This window comes from Eumetopias jubatus, unplaced genomic scaffold (assembly GCF_037043125.1).
Source record: "Eumetopias jubatus isolate StellerSeaLion01/CBP00866 unplaced genomic scaffold, mEumJub1_p1.0 scaffold_16, whole genome shotgun sequence".
Classification (NCBI taxonomy): domain Eukaryota; kingdom Metazoa; phylum Chordata; class Mammalia; order Carnivora; family Otariidae; genus Eumetopias; species Eumetopias jubatus.
In genome coordinates, this window is record NW_028274822.1 from 87,534,608 (window position 1) to 87,553,187 (window position 18,580).

Below are 18,580 nucleotides of genomic sequence, written 5' to 3' on the forward strand. Positions count from 1 at the left end.
TGCAACACAGTCTGGTTTTTGAAAGGTTTCAATTCCAGCAGACAAAGCAGGTATGTGGCAATGATCACAGAGGCTGCGTGACAGGTACAATAACAGATCAGTGTGTTGAGTAAACACACAGATGCTAAGGACAAGAATTCACTGACTCTAGGATGACAGAGAACGAAGGTTCTAAAATCTAAGAGAAAATTAAGACAATTACGTGATGATACCCAAAATATTACTCATTCTAACCAAAAAAAGGGACGAAGACACAGCCCTGACCAAGTCATATTTACCTCAGCAACATTCTCAGGGCCACCAAGTTCATCAATAAGTTCATCCAGGGTATTAGGAGGGAGGTCTTCAGCTAATTTCTCTAGTTTATCAAGTAGGTCTTTCTTCATCTGCTGGGCCCTTTCCACAGCATCCTGACTTGTTATAAGGCTATTGTTACTGTTGGTGTTACTGTTAGCTAGATAAAGTACATTTGTTAAAAATCAGTACAAAGTTTAAGTACGTTTTAAAAGTACATTTCAACAGACAAAGCAAGCTTCCCCATAGATACCTGGTGCACTGTTAGGAGCAGGCAAAATTACCGGTGTAGATGAAAAACTAGGTCGTTTTGATCCAAGACCTGATGCTAATAAGGCACTTTGAATAGAATCTGGATCTATACTTTTCTTTTTTTTTTTATCTTTGCTTTTTTTGTGATCTTTTCTGATTAACCAGGGATCTGAAAGTTAAGGAAAGATATGTGTCAAATCATTTGTAAAAGAAGCTGAATCTTCAAAGGAAACAACCCTTGAATTTTCTGTATTAACTGGTAACTTATAAATCATCACCAACTTCAGTGGTCCAATAATATCCAATACACTATAAGGTACAATTCCATAGTATGAGGTTAAAAATCACTGCACGAGTGACTGGGTGGCTGGGTGACTGAGTCAGTTGAGTGTCTGACTCTTGGTTTCGGCTCAGGTCATGATATCAGGGTGGTGAGATCGAGCCCCATGTCGGGCTCCACACCCAGCGCAGTCTGCTTCTCTCTCTCCCTCTGCTCCTCCCCCTACTCTCTCTCTCACTCTCTCTGGATAAATAAAAATCTAGTAATAATAAATCACTGCATAAAACTGAGGCCACTATCTCACACAAATGAGCTAAACTACCAAAAGACAGACAAGCTTGGGGAGGAGTTCTCCACTAAGCAAAGATTAGATTCTGTGCAATGATCTGTACTGCACTGGGGAAAAAACAGGTTTTATTTATTTATTTTTAAAGATTTTATTTATGTGACAGAAAGAGAGGGAGCACAAGCAGGAGGAGTGGCAAGTGGAGGGAGAGGGAGAAGCAGGCCCCCCCCATGGAGCAGGGAGCACGATGCGGGGCTTGAGCACATGACCTGAGCCAAAGGCAGACGCTTAATTGACTTGAGCCACCCAGTGCCCCCAAAAAACAGGTTTTAATACAATATCCCATTTCAAACACACAGAAATAACTATCCTTTCATTAACATTTAATATACTGACGAACTTACCATCTTCATCATCCTCACTAGACTCATCTCTGAACGGGTTGAAATCATCGTCATCTCCAGAACTCATGTTTTTAGAGCTCTCATAGTCACTTTCTTCATGATCAGATGCGTCAGATTCACTTCCACTATCATCGGAACTGCTACCAGTAAGGCCACCTACTTTTCGTGCTTTTTTGGCTTCTCGAGTTATTTCTTCACCTACCCTCAAACCCAAAACAAGACAGTCAGTCCAAACACACTCTTCTAAAGATCTAGAAAACTACATTTAGTTCAAGAGTTCAAGTGAGAAATATACAGGAAAAACATTTTAAGTGTATAAATTTCACAAGTGTTAACCTTTTAGATTTCCCTAAGAAATCAGGTTATGTTCAATTATTAAGAAGAAATTAGGCACGTAAATACAAATTCAAGACTGCCTTTAAGTGCACATTTCAAAATAAATTCAGGACACAATCTCCAGCATTTTCACATTTCAGTGGTGAACAGTTGAGAGCAGAGGCCTAATAATTACAGGTTTATAGAATAGTTAAAAAATAAAATACTTTAAAAAGTAATCTATGGAATATTTAAACAAATCTATAAAACTGTATTTGTAAAGAGTCAAACAAGGTGCTGATTTGAATTATTTTATTGAGTATTCAGGGAAGACATCTGGAAGGTGCCTGGGTGGCTCAGTCGGTAAAGTGTTCAACTCTTGGTTTTGGCTCAGGTCATGATAGCGTGGTGATATCGAACCCTGAGTTGGGCTCCACGCTGGGTATGGAGCCAGCTTAAGATTCTCTCTCTTTCCATCTGCCTCTGCCCCTCCCTACCACTCACAGGAATGTGCTCTCTCCCCCTCTCTAAAAAGAGGGGAAAAAAAAAAAGGAAAACAAGAAGACAAAGACATCTGGAACAAACCATTGAAAGTTTACCTATTAACAAGACAAATGGTAGAAAGAACATAATTTAGGAAAGAGAAACATGACCACGTAACCATTTTAAGATGTCACTGATTCTAAAACACAGCATTACTTTTTTTGCCACAATAAAAAAGTATTGTCAATTATAATAACCAATCCACTTTCAAGTATATTAAAAATGTAAAAAACTGTCCTTCTTAGAACAGATGAAATAAGGTTAAAGTGTCAGCCACTGCGTTTAGAACACACCCAGCATCACAGACAGCTGTTCCCATAGAAGTTATCACCATCTTGAAGAAAGCCTGTGAAGTTAACTTCTGAAAGCTGAACAGCTTACTAAGCATCTTAACACAAATCCAAGTTGGCTATGATAAAACATCTAATAAGCACTGAGTGTATCCCTAAGAATGAAATAATTCTTAATTATGAATGCCTCTTTAAAGAAGACTATAAAAACACTGTATGTGTATATGCATATGCAGCTTTAACAACAGCAAGGCCCAGATTTTGCTTTCCATATATTGCCCACTAATGGTGTAAACCTGGGAAGATTCCTTAAACTTTTAATCTTTCTGTGCCTTTGTGTCCTCTGTCTAGAAAACAAAAAATAAGACCTATTTTCATATGGAGTCCTTATGGGTTAAATGAGATAATAGAAGGCCAGTGCTTAACATAGTGCCTAGCACCAAACTGTCACTTGTGCATTTAAAACTACACAAGCGACAGTGAAAATATGCAACCACATGCCAATTTAAAAGGCAGGCAAGCTCAATCCCAAAATATACCTGCTTCAAAATGCTCAAATTTTTACTATTTTCAACATCATTTAAAGAAAAGAACCCACCTTTCCGCTTCTTTACTTTATTTTCTTTACAAGGACTATCTCTTGGTGAACTATTGTTACTTGGAGCTGTCAAATCAATTCCTAGCAAACTATAAAGTTTTTTCCGGTCTGGAGCAGGGAAGTGTTTTTCAATAAGTGACTGCAACACTCCTCTATACAAGAGAATAAGTGACAATTAGTGGTTCAGTCTGCAAAACAATTATATATAAAATCTTACTAAATATATTCTTATGCGGTGCTTGGGTAGTGCAGTCAGTTGAGCATCCAACTCTCGGTTTTGGCTCAAGTCATGATCTCATGGGTTGTGGGATCAAGCCCCCTGCCAGGCTCCATGCTCAGCAGGGAGTCTGTTTGAGGTTCTCTCCCTCTGCCCCTCTCCCCGTGAGTGCTTGCATGCTCTCTCTCTCAAATAAAATTTAAAAATATATTCTTTAAAACATGTTTCTTAAAAATAAATATACTGTTTAATACTACAAAATATTGATAATCCAGCTGAAACAAATTTAATATTCTAGGCAAAGGCTGTTGAATTGAAATATAGTTCAAGCCCAGCCAAATATGCGACGTTTACATTTTCTAGTAGTTACATTAAAAAGTTAAAGAAAACTGGAGAAACTTTTTTTTTTTTAAACATTTTATTTGGGGCGCCTGGGTGGCTCAGTCATTAAGCATCTGCCTTTGGCTCAGGTCACAATCCCAGAGTCGTGGGATCGAGCCCCGCATCCGGCTCCTTGCTCCGCAGGAAGCCTGCTTCTCCCTCTTCCACTTCCCCTGCTTGTGTTCCCTCTCTCACTGTGTCTCCCTCTGTCAAATAAATAAATCTTAAAAAAAAAAAAAAAAAAAAGATTTTATTTATTTATTTGACAGAGAGCCCGACACAGGGCTTGATCTCAGGACCCTGGGATCACAACCTGAGCTGAAGGCAGATGCTTCACCGACTGAGCCACCCAGGTGCCCCGAACATTTTTCTAATGATGTATTTCAGGATAGAGATTAGAATCATGTATCAGTGTATCACTTCAACATGCAATCAGTGAGATGTAAAACATTACTTTTTTTGTAAGTCTTGTATTTTATATTCACAGCACATCTCAATGTTGGACTAGCCACTGACAGGCGTATGTGACTAGTTCCTATCATTTTAAACAATGCAGTAATAGGCACACAAGTATAGAAAAAGATTAGTAGATACCATGTTTTGCTTTTAGAAGCAGTTCTGAATTATATCCATCTTAAAAGGAGCCACTTGAATATATCTCCTAACACAAGAGATAGTACAGTGGGGCAAAGATTATTTTGCTAATTTTACTATTAGAGTTAAAATTGGCAGGGTAGGCAAATAAACTGAAAACAATGCCTATATCTTCTTTTTAAAATTCTCATGACTGTCTACGATTTTTATACTACAGATAACTAAACTTAAGGGCAAACTATACGTATTGCTCCTCTGGATAATGGTAATTTCAAACACACAAAGCTCAAACTGAAACTGAAACTAATCCAAGCTCTCACAGATTTCCAAGATCTATAAGACAAAAATCACACCTTTCCAGTAGTCCAAATACTGGGCACAATATGGTCAAAATGCTTAACAATCGAGTACTTCTATGTTACTGTTTTCCAATAGATACACTGATGCACATGCACAGAATGCAAAAACGAAGATCAGAAATGAATCAAAACTTCGGCCTCCAGGAAATACCAACACTTAAACTAATCTAAATAAAAACTCAAAACCAAAAACATTACTTGGCAGTTGAAACGAAATCATTTAATTCTCCTCCACCCTCTTCCAAGGCTTCTAATGTTCTAGCTTCTCCTGTTGATTGCAGACCAATTACAACACACTGGAGAGAAAAATAAAATTATAAATAAAACTATGCATGTAGTTTCTTAGGACCTATTTTAAATATTTAGCTTAAAAAAAAGATTTCAAACAAGAATGACTTTTTTTTTTTAAGACTTTATTTGACAGAGAGAGACACAGCGAGAGAGGGAACACAAGCAGTGGGGAGGTGGGAGAGGGAGAAGGCAGGAAGCCCAATGCAGGACTCGATCCCAGAGCCCTGGGATCATGACCTAAGCCGAAGGCAGACGCTTAATGACAGAGCCACCCAGGTGCCCCAAGAATGACCCATTATTGCACATGTGTGCTCATTTATTTATTCTACATATATCTGGGGCATGTTATGTGTAAAAAACCTAGCTAGGAAATAAAATTACAGCAGTGGACATCAATTGAAGTCCCTGCCTCAGTTCTTTGTACTTTAAATAGATATAGATATATATATATATTGCTAAAAAGAAAAAAACCGTATGGCAATCTACGCCCACACATCAGCAATAGTTGTATCTATGGATGATGGCCAAATTACAGCGATTTATTTCTTTATATATTTTTTGAGCTACCTAAATTCTACATCAATAGGCACTGCTTTTATTTTCTTTTAAAAAACATAGATTTTAGGGGCGCCTGAGTGGCTCAGTTGTTAGGCGTCTGCCTTCAGCTCAGATCATGGTCCCAGGGTCCTGGGATCAAGCCCCACACTGGGCTCCACGCTTGGCGGGGGGCCTGCTTCTTCCTCCCCCACTCCCCTTGGCTTGTATTCCCTCTCTTGCTGTGTCTGTCAAATAATAAATAAAAATCTTAAAAACGAAACAAAAAAAAAAACCCATAGATTTTAAAGTCTTACTACGTCAATACTTTAACTCTCTCTCAGAAAGAACAGGCTTTACAAGTAGAAAGTCTGAACACCCAAAAGACTAGGAAATATAACCAAAGAATAAATCTCTCAATGTGTCCAACTTACTTTTCCATTCTTGATTTCTTCTCGAGCTAGTTGCACAACCCTTTTAACTTTGGACGCTATGCACAAGTATTTGAAAAATCTCTGATGCGCAGACCAGAACTGACCCCACATGGATTTCTTCATGCGTTGCTCAGCGTCAATCAGATCTGCGGCTTGCTGAAATCTCTCTCTGGCAATGACCCACTGAAGATGCATAATCGGTATTTTAGACATTTCATCTATGAGTGTGAATTACTTAAAAATGACTGATTCAAGAAAATAATGGTAGGTGCAAGACTACTTAACATTAATTTAACTACTTAACATTATTTTAATGAACCATCTTCAGTAACTTGGGAATCTCTAAACAAATGTTTTTCAAGATACTCATACAGAGTTGCCTCTAAATTCTTAGTAGCTACTAGAGTCATTTCAGGGAATAGTTACATTGTAATTTTTAAAATTATGCAACTTAAATAAATGGCTTTTTAAAAAAAAGTTTAAGTGATTTTTACACCCAACATGGGGCTCGAAATCACTACAAGGATCAAGAGTCGCATGCCCTCCTGACTCAGCCAGCCACGCGCCCCATTACAACAGTTTTTTTTTTTTTTTTAAGGATTTTATTTATTTATTTTACAGAGAGAGACACAGCGACAGAGGGAACACAAGCAGGAGGAGTGGGAGAGGGAGAAGAAGGCTTCCTGCCGAGCAGGGAGCTCGATGTGGGGCTCGATCCCAGGACCCTGGGATCATGACCTGAGCCGAAGGCAGACACTTAATGACTGAGCCACCCAGGCGCCCCACAAATGGTTTTTTAAAATAAATTACTTTGGGGCACCTGGGTGGCTCAGTCATTAAGCCAGTTTGCCTTCGGCTCAGGTCATGATCCCAGAGTCCTGGGATCAAGCCCCACATCGTGCTTCTCCCTCTCCCTCTGCCCCTCCCCCCACTGCTTGTGTTCCCTCTCTCGCTGTCAAATAAATAAATCTTTGGAAAAAAAAATAACAGGCTCTGTGGCGCAATGGATAGCGCATTGGACTTCTAGTGCTGGAAAAAAAAATAATAAATTACTTTAACAAAGAGAAAGCTTAGAAAATTAGGAAACTAAGGATCTAGTACCTTATCTGTTGTGTTATAGCAAAATATATTCTTGTGGGCTGAGAGACATTAAAAATACTAGGAATTAAGAAAAAACTTCTCACCAGCTTGACTGCTTTGTTATACATTTTCACATAGCTCTGAGAAAGAAGAACTTCCTCAATTTTGAAGGTCACTCCAGTAAAGCTCAGCTGTCGAGCAATGTACATTCCTCTAAGCTTCATATCCATAGCAACTATTTCCATGGCACCAACACCTCTGAATAAAATTAAAACACACAGTAACTATCATTAAATATAGTAGGGCTTTAATATAAGTGGGAAAGGCTTTAGCGGTAACACCTCTTTTAGACTGTAACCGAGAACAAATAGTGTATACTGTAAATTGCTTTACCTCCGTTCTACTGCTTGGATAAAATCACTGAATTCTCTAAATGGAGTTCCCTCACCCCATATTCCAAGACGGTTCATATAGGCCATGTTTCGTGGTTCAGAAGCACCTGAAAAATCCCGAAACAAAAAATTTTATAGCTGAAAAAATAACCTACACAAACCTTTCAAATAAAATAACAACTCACCAGTGGCACTAGCATAAACAACTCTGGCCTTTGGCAATTTGTTTTGAAGCTCTAGAACTGCTAAGCCTGTTTTGGTTGGCTTTGAGGAACCAACAGGACATAAGTTTTTTGCTTTATGACATTCATCAAACACTATCTGTACAGAATGAATTAAGGAACGTAACACAGTAGCAAGTATCTCTAATCTTTAAGGAAAATTTAATGTTTATTTCAAGGCCTTGGGAAACATCCCAAATTTCTGGGGTGGTAGAGTGGGCTAAATTCAAGACAATCAGGAGGGGAAGAGATGCTGCTGATAATAAGCCCCTGAGCATTAACTTTTTAAAATAACACCAACAAGCCCATCATTACATCATTACAAACCCTTTGACAAGGCTTTGTCAAACCTAAACATTTTACCATATTTGCCTCCAACTGATTTCTTTTTAAGATTACAAACATAAATGAAGCCCTCTATGTGCCTCTCCTTGACATCACCCCTCCCTCTCAAGTCTGAGAGGCAACCACTAATTTTGGTATTTATATTGACCGGATATTTAATTCTTAATTAGAATGGAAGAATGAATCCACTGTGGCAAGAAATGTCCACCACACAGACAATTCTGGCAAATTTTCTAAGTAGAAGTACAACTGGTGACTAACTTAATCACTGTTTGAAAAACATTCCTCATGCATGACAGTGAAAAGGTCTGCCATGAGCAAATAGGTCTGGAAATCAGTAAGTTCAGTTTTTGTCCCCTTAGTCTTCTCAGGTGCTTTACTATGTAATATGCAGTATGAATCCCCAAAAGTGGAATACAGTATTCATCACTTCCCACACCTATTAACATTTTCCTAAACCAGGAGCTTAAATATTGGCCTTTTATATGACAGCTAGAAAAAAGACTCCCCCTTGGACACTGGGAAGTCATTAAAGCTCTCATCCAAGCAATTTCAGTTAATCTCAAGATGTAATTTTAAATGTTTATCCTCACATTCACTTTTGTGTCATTAAAAAACATAAAGAGAAAATAAAGAAATAAAGAAAAATTAAAAACATTTGTTGTAAAGGATACCACTCCATCGAAGTCATCACCGCACCAATGCAGAAGTTGTTTTAATCTAGTTTTATATTTACCGCCAGACTGACTTTCACCAATAAGGGAAGAATAGGTAGCAAAAATAACACCCTTTTTCACGCTCCCATTATGTTTGGAAGAAATTTTTCCATATTTAAACTAAAAAAGAAAAAAGAAGAATTTAACATATACGCTTTTCTCTCTGAAAAATCTATCCCACCCAAATTTCTACAGCAGGGAATTGGTGGGTCCATCACAGGTTTTTAGGGAAGTCAAAAGAGCCCCTAAGACCACACACAAAACTTCTACATATGTATACACACACACACATGCATGCACGCACCTATGTTTATATATACACACACAACTTCATGATACAATGATCTAGTTTTCATCAAAGTCTCAAAAAACTTTCTTTAAAAAGATTTTATTCATTTTATTTGAGAAAGAGAGAGTGTGTGCGTGCTTGAGCAGGGGGAAGGGCAGAGGGAGCAGACTCCTCACTGAGCAGGGAGCTCGATGACAGGCTTGAACCCAGAATCCTGGGATCATGACCTGAGCCGAAGGCAGATGCTCAACCGATTGAGCCACCCACGTGCCCCTCAGAAAACTTCTATCAACAAAAAAAAGATTATAAACCAAACCCCCTCCAAGAAAAAAAAGTCACAATATTCACACTACAAAAATATTGTGCACTTCCTGTATGTCAAGTCACTATAATTAAGTTCTAAGGCATATATAAAGAATTATGATTAATAGTTAATATACCCTTCTTCAATTAAACGGACTAAGAAATCAAAAATATTTCTAGATGCCAGTTACAGGTTTTTAGTTTTGAGCTGTGAGGAATCATTCAAGACGTAGTACTTTACCTACCAATCCAGTCATACCCACCCAAAAAAGCCAATGATGAGCAGAGCAACACTGAACCAACCTAGGGCTCACACAGAAAGTAGATTTATATTTACTTATTTTTTTTTAAAGATTTTTATTTATTTATTTGAGAGAGAGAGAATGAGAGAGAGAGAGCACGAGAGGGAAGAGGGTCAGAGGGAGAAGCAGACTCCCTGCTGAGCAGGGAGCCCGATGTGGGACTCGATCCTGGGACTCCAGGATCATAACCTGAGCCGAAGGCAGTCGCTTAACCAACTGAGCCACCCAGACTCCCTATATTTACTTATTTTCAAAAGGCTAAGAGAGAGGTACCTGCAGGAAATAAGTCTGCCTATTGTACAACTCCAGCTCTTAGTACATAAGAGGTCAGTAAAGATTTGCCAAATGAACCTTAAGATTCCTATCACATTAAACTACGCTTTAGATATTGTGACACATTTTCTTCCACTCGACAGAATTGTTTTAACAAAGGTACAGATGTAAAACTCCAGTGCATATACAAATATCCAAATCAGTCTCCAAGCCTCAACAATTCCCTATGTGCTGTGACTACCTATCCACACAGCTTTACTACACACTGCATCCTTATACTCAGTTATGAGTTTCAGCCATATAAGGTTACCTCAGAAACAAAGACAAAAAGAACACCAAAATTGAGAACTCCTTAACAACAGAGACAAGGCCTATTTTGGTTGCCACTAATACAACTGTACCTGGCATAGTACTCAATGCACAGTAACCCACAAACCAACAAGAATGGCTAGCACTCACCAATGCTTTCTGTAAAATGATTCACTTAATCCTCACAAGAACTCTACAAAGTAGAAACTATTATTCCCATCTCACTGATGAGTCAATATTTACTGAATGACTAACCAAATAGAAAACTTTCATACCTTGTTTAATGAATGAACCAAAATGTTTTTTGCTCCAATATCCCTCAAATCTCTTTCAGCATCATACTTTAAATCATTTGAAACACTGAACCTGCCACATAAAAAAGAAAAAAAAAACAAATTAAATGCAAATTCCATCAATCTAGCAGTATTCAGGATAAATAAAAACAGGGCTTGACACTTAAAAAAAAAAATACACCTACTCATTAAAACCCATCTCACATGCTGGAATAACTATTCACAAAATAAAGTTTCCACAGTCTTTGGCACTTACCATAATGCTCTTTTTCTACTCAACAAGTAATTTTCATAGATAATTCCTGCTATCGTCCTTCCTTTTCCCACACCAGCACCATCACCTATTAAGAAGCCAGCACGATCTCCATTAGGTAGGAATGTTTCATGTTGCTGAAAAAGAGAAAGCTGATAATCAATCTACTCCTTTAGATAACTGTGGTGATCAGTCTTTAAAACACTGTTGTAGGAATATATTAATGTGATCTATGTGTATACAAATGGCACACAGTTTGGCTCAATATGGATACTTTCTTTATATTTACTATGTATTCTTTCTGGCTACACTCACATGCACCAGGTAACTGATGTTACTGAAGTTAACAAATTGGTGAGCATTCTTCTGTGTCTCTTTCAATGCCTGCATAGACAAATACAAACTTTTCATCACATATAAATATGGAGGATGGTTACCTGTTCGGCTGTCACTTATTTACAGAAGTGGAGTACAAAAGAAGTCCTCTCAAGAAACTGGCCTAATTAATTCATGGTTTTGAAAGCCAGTACAACACCCATACAATACCACAGTTCATTCAAAAAGCCACCAGGGTATGGGATTTTAGATCCTTTCTAGCATTCAGCAAGCAGGGTTAAAAGAGCTAAAACAAACAGTCATCCATCCATCCATCCATCTCCTTAATATATGTATTCTTAATCTAACAGTTCTATCGGATAGACTACCAATAATGGAATTGTTAGGTCAAAGGATATATATGTATTTTTCATTTCAAATAAGCTCTACGATCAGTGTGGGGCTAAAACTCATGACCCCGGGATCAAAAGTCATGCTCTATTGACTGAGCCAGCCAGGCACAATAGGCAATATGTATTTTCAACTTATTTATTTACTTATTATTTTATTTATTATTTATTTATTTAAAAAGAGAGAGGAAGCACATGCATGAGAGCCGGGTGTGGGGATAGGAGAGAGAGAATCTTAAGTAGGCCCCACACCCAGCACGGAGTCCGACGCAGGGATTGATCTCATGACCGTGAGATCATGACCTGAGTGGATCAGAGAGTCTGACACTTAACCAACTGAGCCACCCAGGCACCCCACATTTTTAATACACATCCCCAGTGAATTCCAAAGAGGTTATAACATGTTTCATTTCCAGTAGAAATGAACCCCCTGCATCCATGCTACGCCTTTAATTTTTTAACACACGAGGGGCACCTGGGTGGCTCAGTAGGTTAGGCGTCCAACTCTTGATTTCAGGTCAGGTCATGATCTCGGGGTCATGGGATCAGGCCCTGCATTGGGCTCCACGCTCAGCACAGAGTCTGTTTATCCCTCTCCCTCTGCTCCTCCCCCTGGCTCACGCACGCTCTCTAAAATAAAAAAAATAAATAATTTTCTAACACATGAAACTTTTGTAAAAATCACAAGCACAAGTTTTTCATTCAAGAAAAATTACCTTTGTGTTAAAGCAACTATACTACATGGACTAGGATTAAAAAATAAATATATTGTATGTAGTTATGAAATATTGCTTACCTGGGCTGCATAAGTAATTGCCTCAAGTTGTAATGCTGATAACCAGCCATTATCAATGGTTTCTTCAGAAATGGATGTTTTGTACCAAACATCAGGAGGAGTAACACTTGATAAAGAACTAGTTTCCACTACAGCATCTGGATGACGTAGGCCAATTTTTACTAAATGAAATTTTAAAATACTTCATTTTAGTTTTCTAGGTAATAATGCTCCCAGTTTTATTGTATAATATTGCCATATTTTTGCTATCACAGAGAAAATAAAAGTAAGTAACTAACTATACACTCCAGGATACTAAAAAGGCACTGACAGGTGGTAAATTATTATTTAAATTTGATAAAAGGACCTACTTATCAAATACTTATGGTTTAAATAGAGACCTGCTGATTTAAAAAAATCTAGAAAAATATCAACTTAGTTCATATCACCAGGTTCTCCATTAGCAACAAAACGTAATCTTAAATTTGGAAATCTATTTGAGGGACGCCTGGGTGGCTCAGTTGGTTAAGCATCTGCCTTCAGCTCAGGTCATGATCCCAGGGTCCTGAAATCGAGTCCCGCATCGGGTTCCTTGCTCAGTGGGGAGCCTGCTTCTCCCTCTGCCTGCTGCTCGCCCTGCTTGTGCACTATCTCCGTGACAAATAAATAAAATAAAATCTTAAAAAAAAAAAAATCTATTTGAACGCATTAATATTTACAGCTTTGCTAAGCATTTGGTCTATTACTGAACAATGCCATTGTAGCAATGTAAAAGCAGCCATAGCCAATAAATAAATAAACTCAGGGGCATGGTTATTTTCCAGCAAAACTTAAACAGGCAATGGTCTAAATTTAGTTTGCTGACCTCGGTTTAAAGGGCCATAGATAAACTTTCAATTCTTTTATGAAAACTATTATGGGAGAGTGAAGGAAACCGCCCATTTCAGATACCACAACCTAAGATTCATTTTTTAAAAGTTTATCGTATGTATACGTTATTTTTAAGTAGACTCCATATCCAACGTGGGGCTTGAACTCATGACTCTGAGATCAAGAGTCGCATACTCAACCAACTGAGCCAGCCAAGCACCCCCTAAAGTTAATTTTAAATTACCAGAAATTATGGGATCCTGAAGTCGATACGTAGTTGGTAAACAGAAATTTTGAGTTTACGTAGTAATATCAGTGGCTTTTTATAGAAACTCAAGAGTACATAAAGGATTCCAGCCATATATTTTTTTCATCTTATCACCCCCATATAATGAAAAAGTGAACATTTTTACATCAAAGCTAAAGCCTATTAATTTTTGATTTGACATAGTGGCCACTAAAAAAATAAATCATGGTTGTTATGGAAAAAAGGGCAGAAGTGTTAATGTACACCATTGAAATAAATAGCACATTTTATTTTTAAGATTCCCACTTTTTTTTTTTAAAGATTTTATTTTTTTTCAACAGAGAGAGAGACAGCGAGAGGGAACACAAGCAGGGGCGTGGGAGAGGGAGAAGCAGGCTTCCCACTGAGCAGGGAGCCCGATGAAGGACCCGATCCCAGGACCCTGGGATCATGACCTGAGCTGAAGGCAGACGCCTAACAACTGAGCCACCCAGGCGCCCTAAGATTCCCATGTTTTTATGCTTTGTATAAAGTATAGAAAGCGAAGATGGATTTGTATCTCCGCAATTTATTATGATTTTATAATCACTGCTAATAAGAGCAAAATTACCTTGAAACAAAATAAAACCCAAGCTTTTTTACTCTTAAAGGACTTCAACCCAAAACAGTTCTAAGTTTCTAAGTTTGCATAGGGAAAATAACCCACAAATTTTCATGTATATATTTTAAAACATATTATAGTTCAAAATCTATTACAAAGCTCTTGTCAAATTCTGAGGTACCCAATATTGACAGATCCTAATAGATAATAACGTGTATGGGAAAGTTACTTAAATTCAAGAAGAACCCGGAAGTCTTTCATTATTTTGACAGATCCCAATGACATACATTTTATCGGCATATACTCTGCATAGGTTTCTGCATGACCCATCTCTTCTTCATCTTCTTCCTCTGGTTCATCTTCCTCTTTCACAACAGGGACCTTCTATAACACAGAGGGAGCACAATCAGAGATTGGAGGCCTAAGTAACACACAGAAAAAGTCTTCTGTAGGAATACTAAACAGTCTTCAATCTTGGAAACATGACATACCACTTCTATATTCCCTAAAATCTGGGTCACACTTTGCATCTTCCGTGTTTCTCCAATGTGTACAGATAATCCATGACCTAACTCTCATCCCTAACACACCACTGGGTCACTACAGGCTCCACCATCCTTTTAACCACCATTATCTCAAACTACTTTCCCCTTCAGTATTGCCTTCCACCTGCCCTGACGCCCAGAACTCTTTTTAATAACCTCAGTCTTCAATCCTCATTTCAGTTCCAAGAACAGAAAGACCAAAAGATTTGGGGAGAAAAGGTGGATGAGCCCCAGCAGCTCATCCTACAACCTCAATGGCAGAACTCTGTTGAAGTTACACATCCCACCCTCGTTTCAGTGCACCTTCAATTCAGCTGTCTTCTTTCCATCGGACACTGAAACCAAAACCCCAGAAAATTCTGGATTTAAAGGTTCTTCTGAAGGACAGATAATCTACTTCAGGCATCTATGTCTCCAAACAACAATCATATGTAAGATAGCCAAGCACTTACTCTCCAAACCCTGGCACACCCAAAAATGCAATGGGAAGCTCTTAGTAACTACACCAGGAAAACGAGAATGAAGCCAGACTGTCTCAGGCAACTTGAGTGAATGGTTACCAGTCACATGTTCCTTTGTGTCTTCACAGAATCTTAAAGGGGTAAGGTAGGGAGGAACAGGGGAACAGAAAGATCCTGAACTAGCCTCCTCTCACTACAAGTAAAACCAACAGCAAAGCTCTTTATTAATGTGCTTGTTCAAGAAAAATACAGAGAAAAAGCTGTGAAACCCAGTATATGTAGAAAAGAAGAAGAAAAAGAAAGAGAAACCAGTCAGGACCTATAAGCAATGCCAAGGACAGCAAAGCCTTGAAAGGTAATGGCAGACTTTTTTGATTTTTTTTTCTTTAGTCTAGAGTATGATAGCTCACTAAAAGTGGGAAATGTAGATAAACATCCAATCAATCCATGGAATCCTCAGGAAAAAATCCAAAACAGATCTGAATGCTCTTAGAAAGTTTGCCAAAATGAGACTCAATTTCAGAAACTAGACAAAGTGGGGTTGGCCAAAGAAACAGATGTTAATCCCCATTCTGCTGTTATTTGTGTGGCCTTAAGCAAATCACTTAAATTCTGAGTCCTTCCCATCCCCACCTTCACCCCTTCCCCCACCTATCAAATAATGCATACTAAATGACCAGCCTTCCTTCTCTAGCTTATCTTCCCACATCTGAATTAAAAAAAAAAAAATTACCAAGAGTATAACTGGAAGATAAGTTGGTGATACTGTCTGGTCACAGGGACCAGACAGGTAAATTGCTAAGCCAGTAAAATGGCAACTGAGGGTCACCAAGCTTAGGGTCAAGGAGATAATCATGAGAGGGAGTGGGGAAAGACTGTGGTACCTGGAGAAGGCCTGCTGCACACACAACACAGGTGTTCACTACTCAACTTCAAGTGTATTTTACTAGGTGGGGAATGTGGACCCAGGGTTGTCAGGTACTCCTATTTTTCGGGATAACCTGGAGATCAGGATCTTTATGTGGTATCAACAAACTGAAAAATTTTCAAAATATTGTGAAGACCAAACATAACACATCTGTCAACTGGCTTTGATGCATAGTCTACCAGTTTGTAATCTCTGCTAGATGTTTCTTTTCTTTCCTTTTTTTCTTTAAAGTAAGGTCTATTCTCAACATGGGGCCCGAACTCAAGACTTCAAGATCAAGAGTCACATGCTCCACCGACTATGCCAGCCAGACGCTCCTGTTAAATGTTTCTTAACTCTAAGAACAACATAGAACTTTTGGCACATTATGGGCAACGTGGGCTGGACTGGGAATCTGAGCACTATGTACATTTCTTAAAGGAAAATGCAATCTTACTTTCTAAAAATCAACTTCCCCGTAAGTTGCTGGCACACAACCATTAAGTAAACTGAGTCCTGCCAGCATTCATTCTCCTGGTCCCTGTTCAAAACCTCAGGCACAGATTGCTGTCTTTCCAATTCCATATTCCATCCCCAAGTCCTAAAAATCCTTTGGTATTGTTACATGCAGTCATCTCCTATTATCCTTTTTTTACTTTCCCCTTACCTTTTTCCAATATTCTTTACAATCCCCCAAGTTTAGTCTCTTAACACCTCCCTTCTGGAGTACTTAACCAATCTTCCAACCTGCCTCTCTTCCCCACCTGACTCACCCTGAATCACCAACAGGATCCTCCACTTCCAGGGTCCCCCACTGGTGCTGCACCAAGTCCAAAGTCATTGTTTTTTTTAAGATCTATTTATTCATTTGAGAGAGAGCGCACGCACGTATGGGAGCGGGAAGGGGTGGGGAGCAGAGGGAAAGAATCTCAAGCAGACTCCCCACCGAGCACAGAGCCCAGATCTCACAACCCTGAGATCATGACCTGAGCAGAAACCAAGAGTCAGACACCTAACCAACTGAGCCACCCAGGTGCCCAAAGTCTTTGGAACTCAACTCAGGACCCTCCACAGTGCCAAAATCAACCATTCCAACTTCCAACTTCCTCCTGGCTTACCGCCATCTAAACATATAGCTACCACCTCCTCTGTGCCTATCAATGCTTTAGCTCCCTTCCTAAAATGCCCTCTTAGAGTCTCTCCAAACTCAACACCTAATCTCCATTATACCTGCTCCACAAAATGAAGTCTTCCCAGGCCATTTGAGTCCAGGGAGATTTCCTCTTCCTCCAATTTCATAATCCTAAGTGTGAGCATCTCAATGTACTTTTTGCTGTACTTTATACTACTTAAACCATGTGCTTGTCAAATTGTATGATTATGGAAGGGGGAGCCATGTAGTATACCTCTTGTACAAACCCACCACATACATGCAGTGTTATACACAGCACAGTTACGAAATAAATGCAGAGTTAATTAACCCAAGGCATTTCCAAAATTTAAGGAAAAAAATTACTTATAACTAGAACATTATGTGATCTGACAGCTCCTAACTAATTATTCAGGTTCAATCCCAAAATGGACATAGTTATCAAATACTTTAGTTAACTCCACATTATCTTTGTCTCTGATCAGATGAGATTCACAAAAAAAGGATGGCAGTACTGCGTGTGATACTAAACCCTATCAAATATGCAAGCTACAATAACCTTGTTTTTTGTTTAGTATGTCAGTTTATGTTAGAGATTTAATGCTTATTCATTAGTTCATGTAGTTGAGTAGCCCCCCTTCACCCAAAAACAAGTTTTCTGAGGGTCGTTTTAGAGCATTTTCAGCCAAGTGTACTTCCAAACCACACAATACAGATGCAGCTTTTGAAACTCACCATGGTTGGAGAAAAACTCCTCATTTTCATGTCGTTTATCCATATTCTTGCTACTTCTTTATTAGAAGATTCTTTCTTTACTGTACCATTGCTTATATCAGCTGAGGGGAAGAGTTATTAGATTTTAGAACAAAATCTCAATTTCTTTTCATTAAAGTTTTACTAAAAAATTTTTTACATTCAGGTTTAAAAAAAAATGTTAAATCTAAGGAGTCAGTAAAGTTTACTGAATTCACAAACCAAAGAATACCAACCTACTTGTCACTAACTTAAAATAAGAATAAGAATGAAAACATTCAAAGCTATGTGTTATCACAGAGCTAAGATTTAACCTTAGAAAACAAGTAACTTAAACAGAAATGTGTAGGAGACTTGAGACCTAGTTATGAAAAGGACATCTTAACCAGAAGTGTTTGATAGTGTATTTTAATACAAATACCAACAACCAGCATTACCTTGGGACACTTCACTTGGTTCATCAAAAACAAACAAACCAGAATGGTGTTATTACCAAGACAGAATCAATCTCATCTGAGTTGGTGATACTTATTTTCGAGGCAAATAATTATTTCTTGGAAGAAAAAAAAATTGGGGAATTCTATTTTCCTCCTCTCCTCAGAACTAAGATCCAAACAATAAATCTTTTCTTCTTCTATACCAGTGGTTTACAAACTCTATACAGATACAGCAAGAGAATTCCTCACTCCAAGTATCAG

The 18,580-nt window shown here is 38.4% G+C and overlaps 1 protein-coding gene across 3 annotated transcripts in view; it reads right to left on the reverse strand.

Moving 5' to 3' along the window:
- The window catches only part of SBNO1 (strawberry notch homolog 1), a 57,638-nt gene that overhangs the window by 23,492 nt on the left and 15,566 nt on the right, over positions 1 to 18,580 (reverse strand). For all 3 annotated transcript variants that reach the window (XM_028092433.2, XM_028092434.2, XM_028092432.2), the window contains exons 5-19: positions 17,865 to 17,965; positions 14,354 to 14,450; positions 12,370 to 12,530; positions 10,852 to 10,985; positions 10,578 to 10,668; positions 8,785 to 8,946; positions 7,730 to 7,865; positions 7,546 to 7,651; positions 7,257 to 7,410; positions 6,073 to 6,255; positions 5,012 to 5,109; positions 3,263 to 3,414; positions 1,517 to 1,714; positions 548 to 715; positions 279 to 454 (exon numbers count right to left, since the gene is read on the reverse strand). In XM_028092433.2, coding sequence (XP_027948234.1) covers positions 279 to 454; positions 548 to 715; positions 1,517 to 1,714; positions 3,263 to 3,414; positions 5,012 to 5,109; positions 6,073 to 6,255; positions 7,257 to 7,410; positions 7,546 to 7,651; positions 7,730 to 7,865; positions 8,785 to 8,946; positions 10,578 to 10,668; positions 10,852 to 10,985; positions 12,370 to 12,530; positions 14,354 to 14,450; positions 17,865 to 17,965 — 2,117 coding nt within the window. The remainder of the gene's footprint in view (positions 1 to 278; positions 455 to 547; positions 716 to 1,516; positions 1,715 to 3,262; positions 3,415 to 5,011; positions 5,110 to 6,072; positions 6,256 to 7,256; positions 7,411 to 7,545; positions 7,652 to 7,729; positions 7,866 to 8,784; positions 8,947 to 10,577; positions 10,669 to 10,851; positions 10,986 to 12,369; positions 12,531 to 14,353; positions 14,451 to 17,864; positions 17,966 to 18,580) is intronic.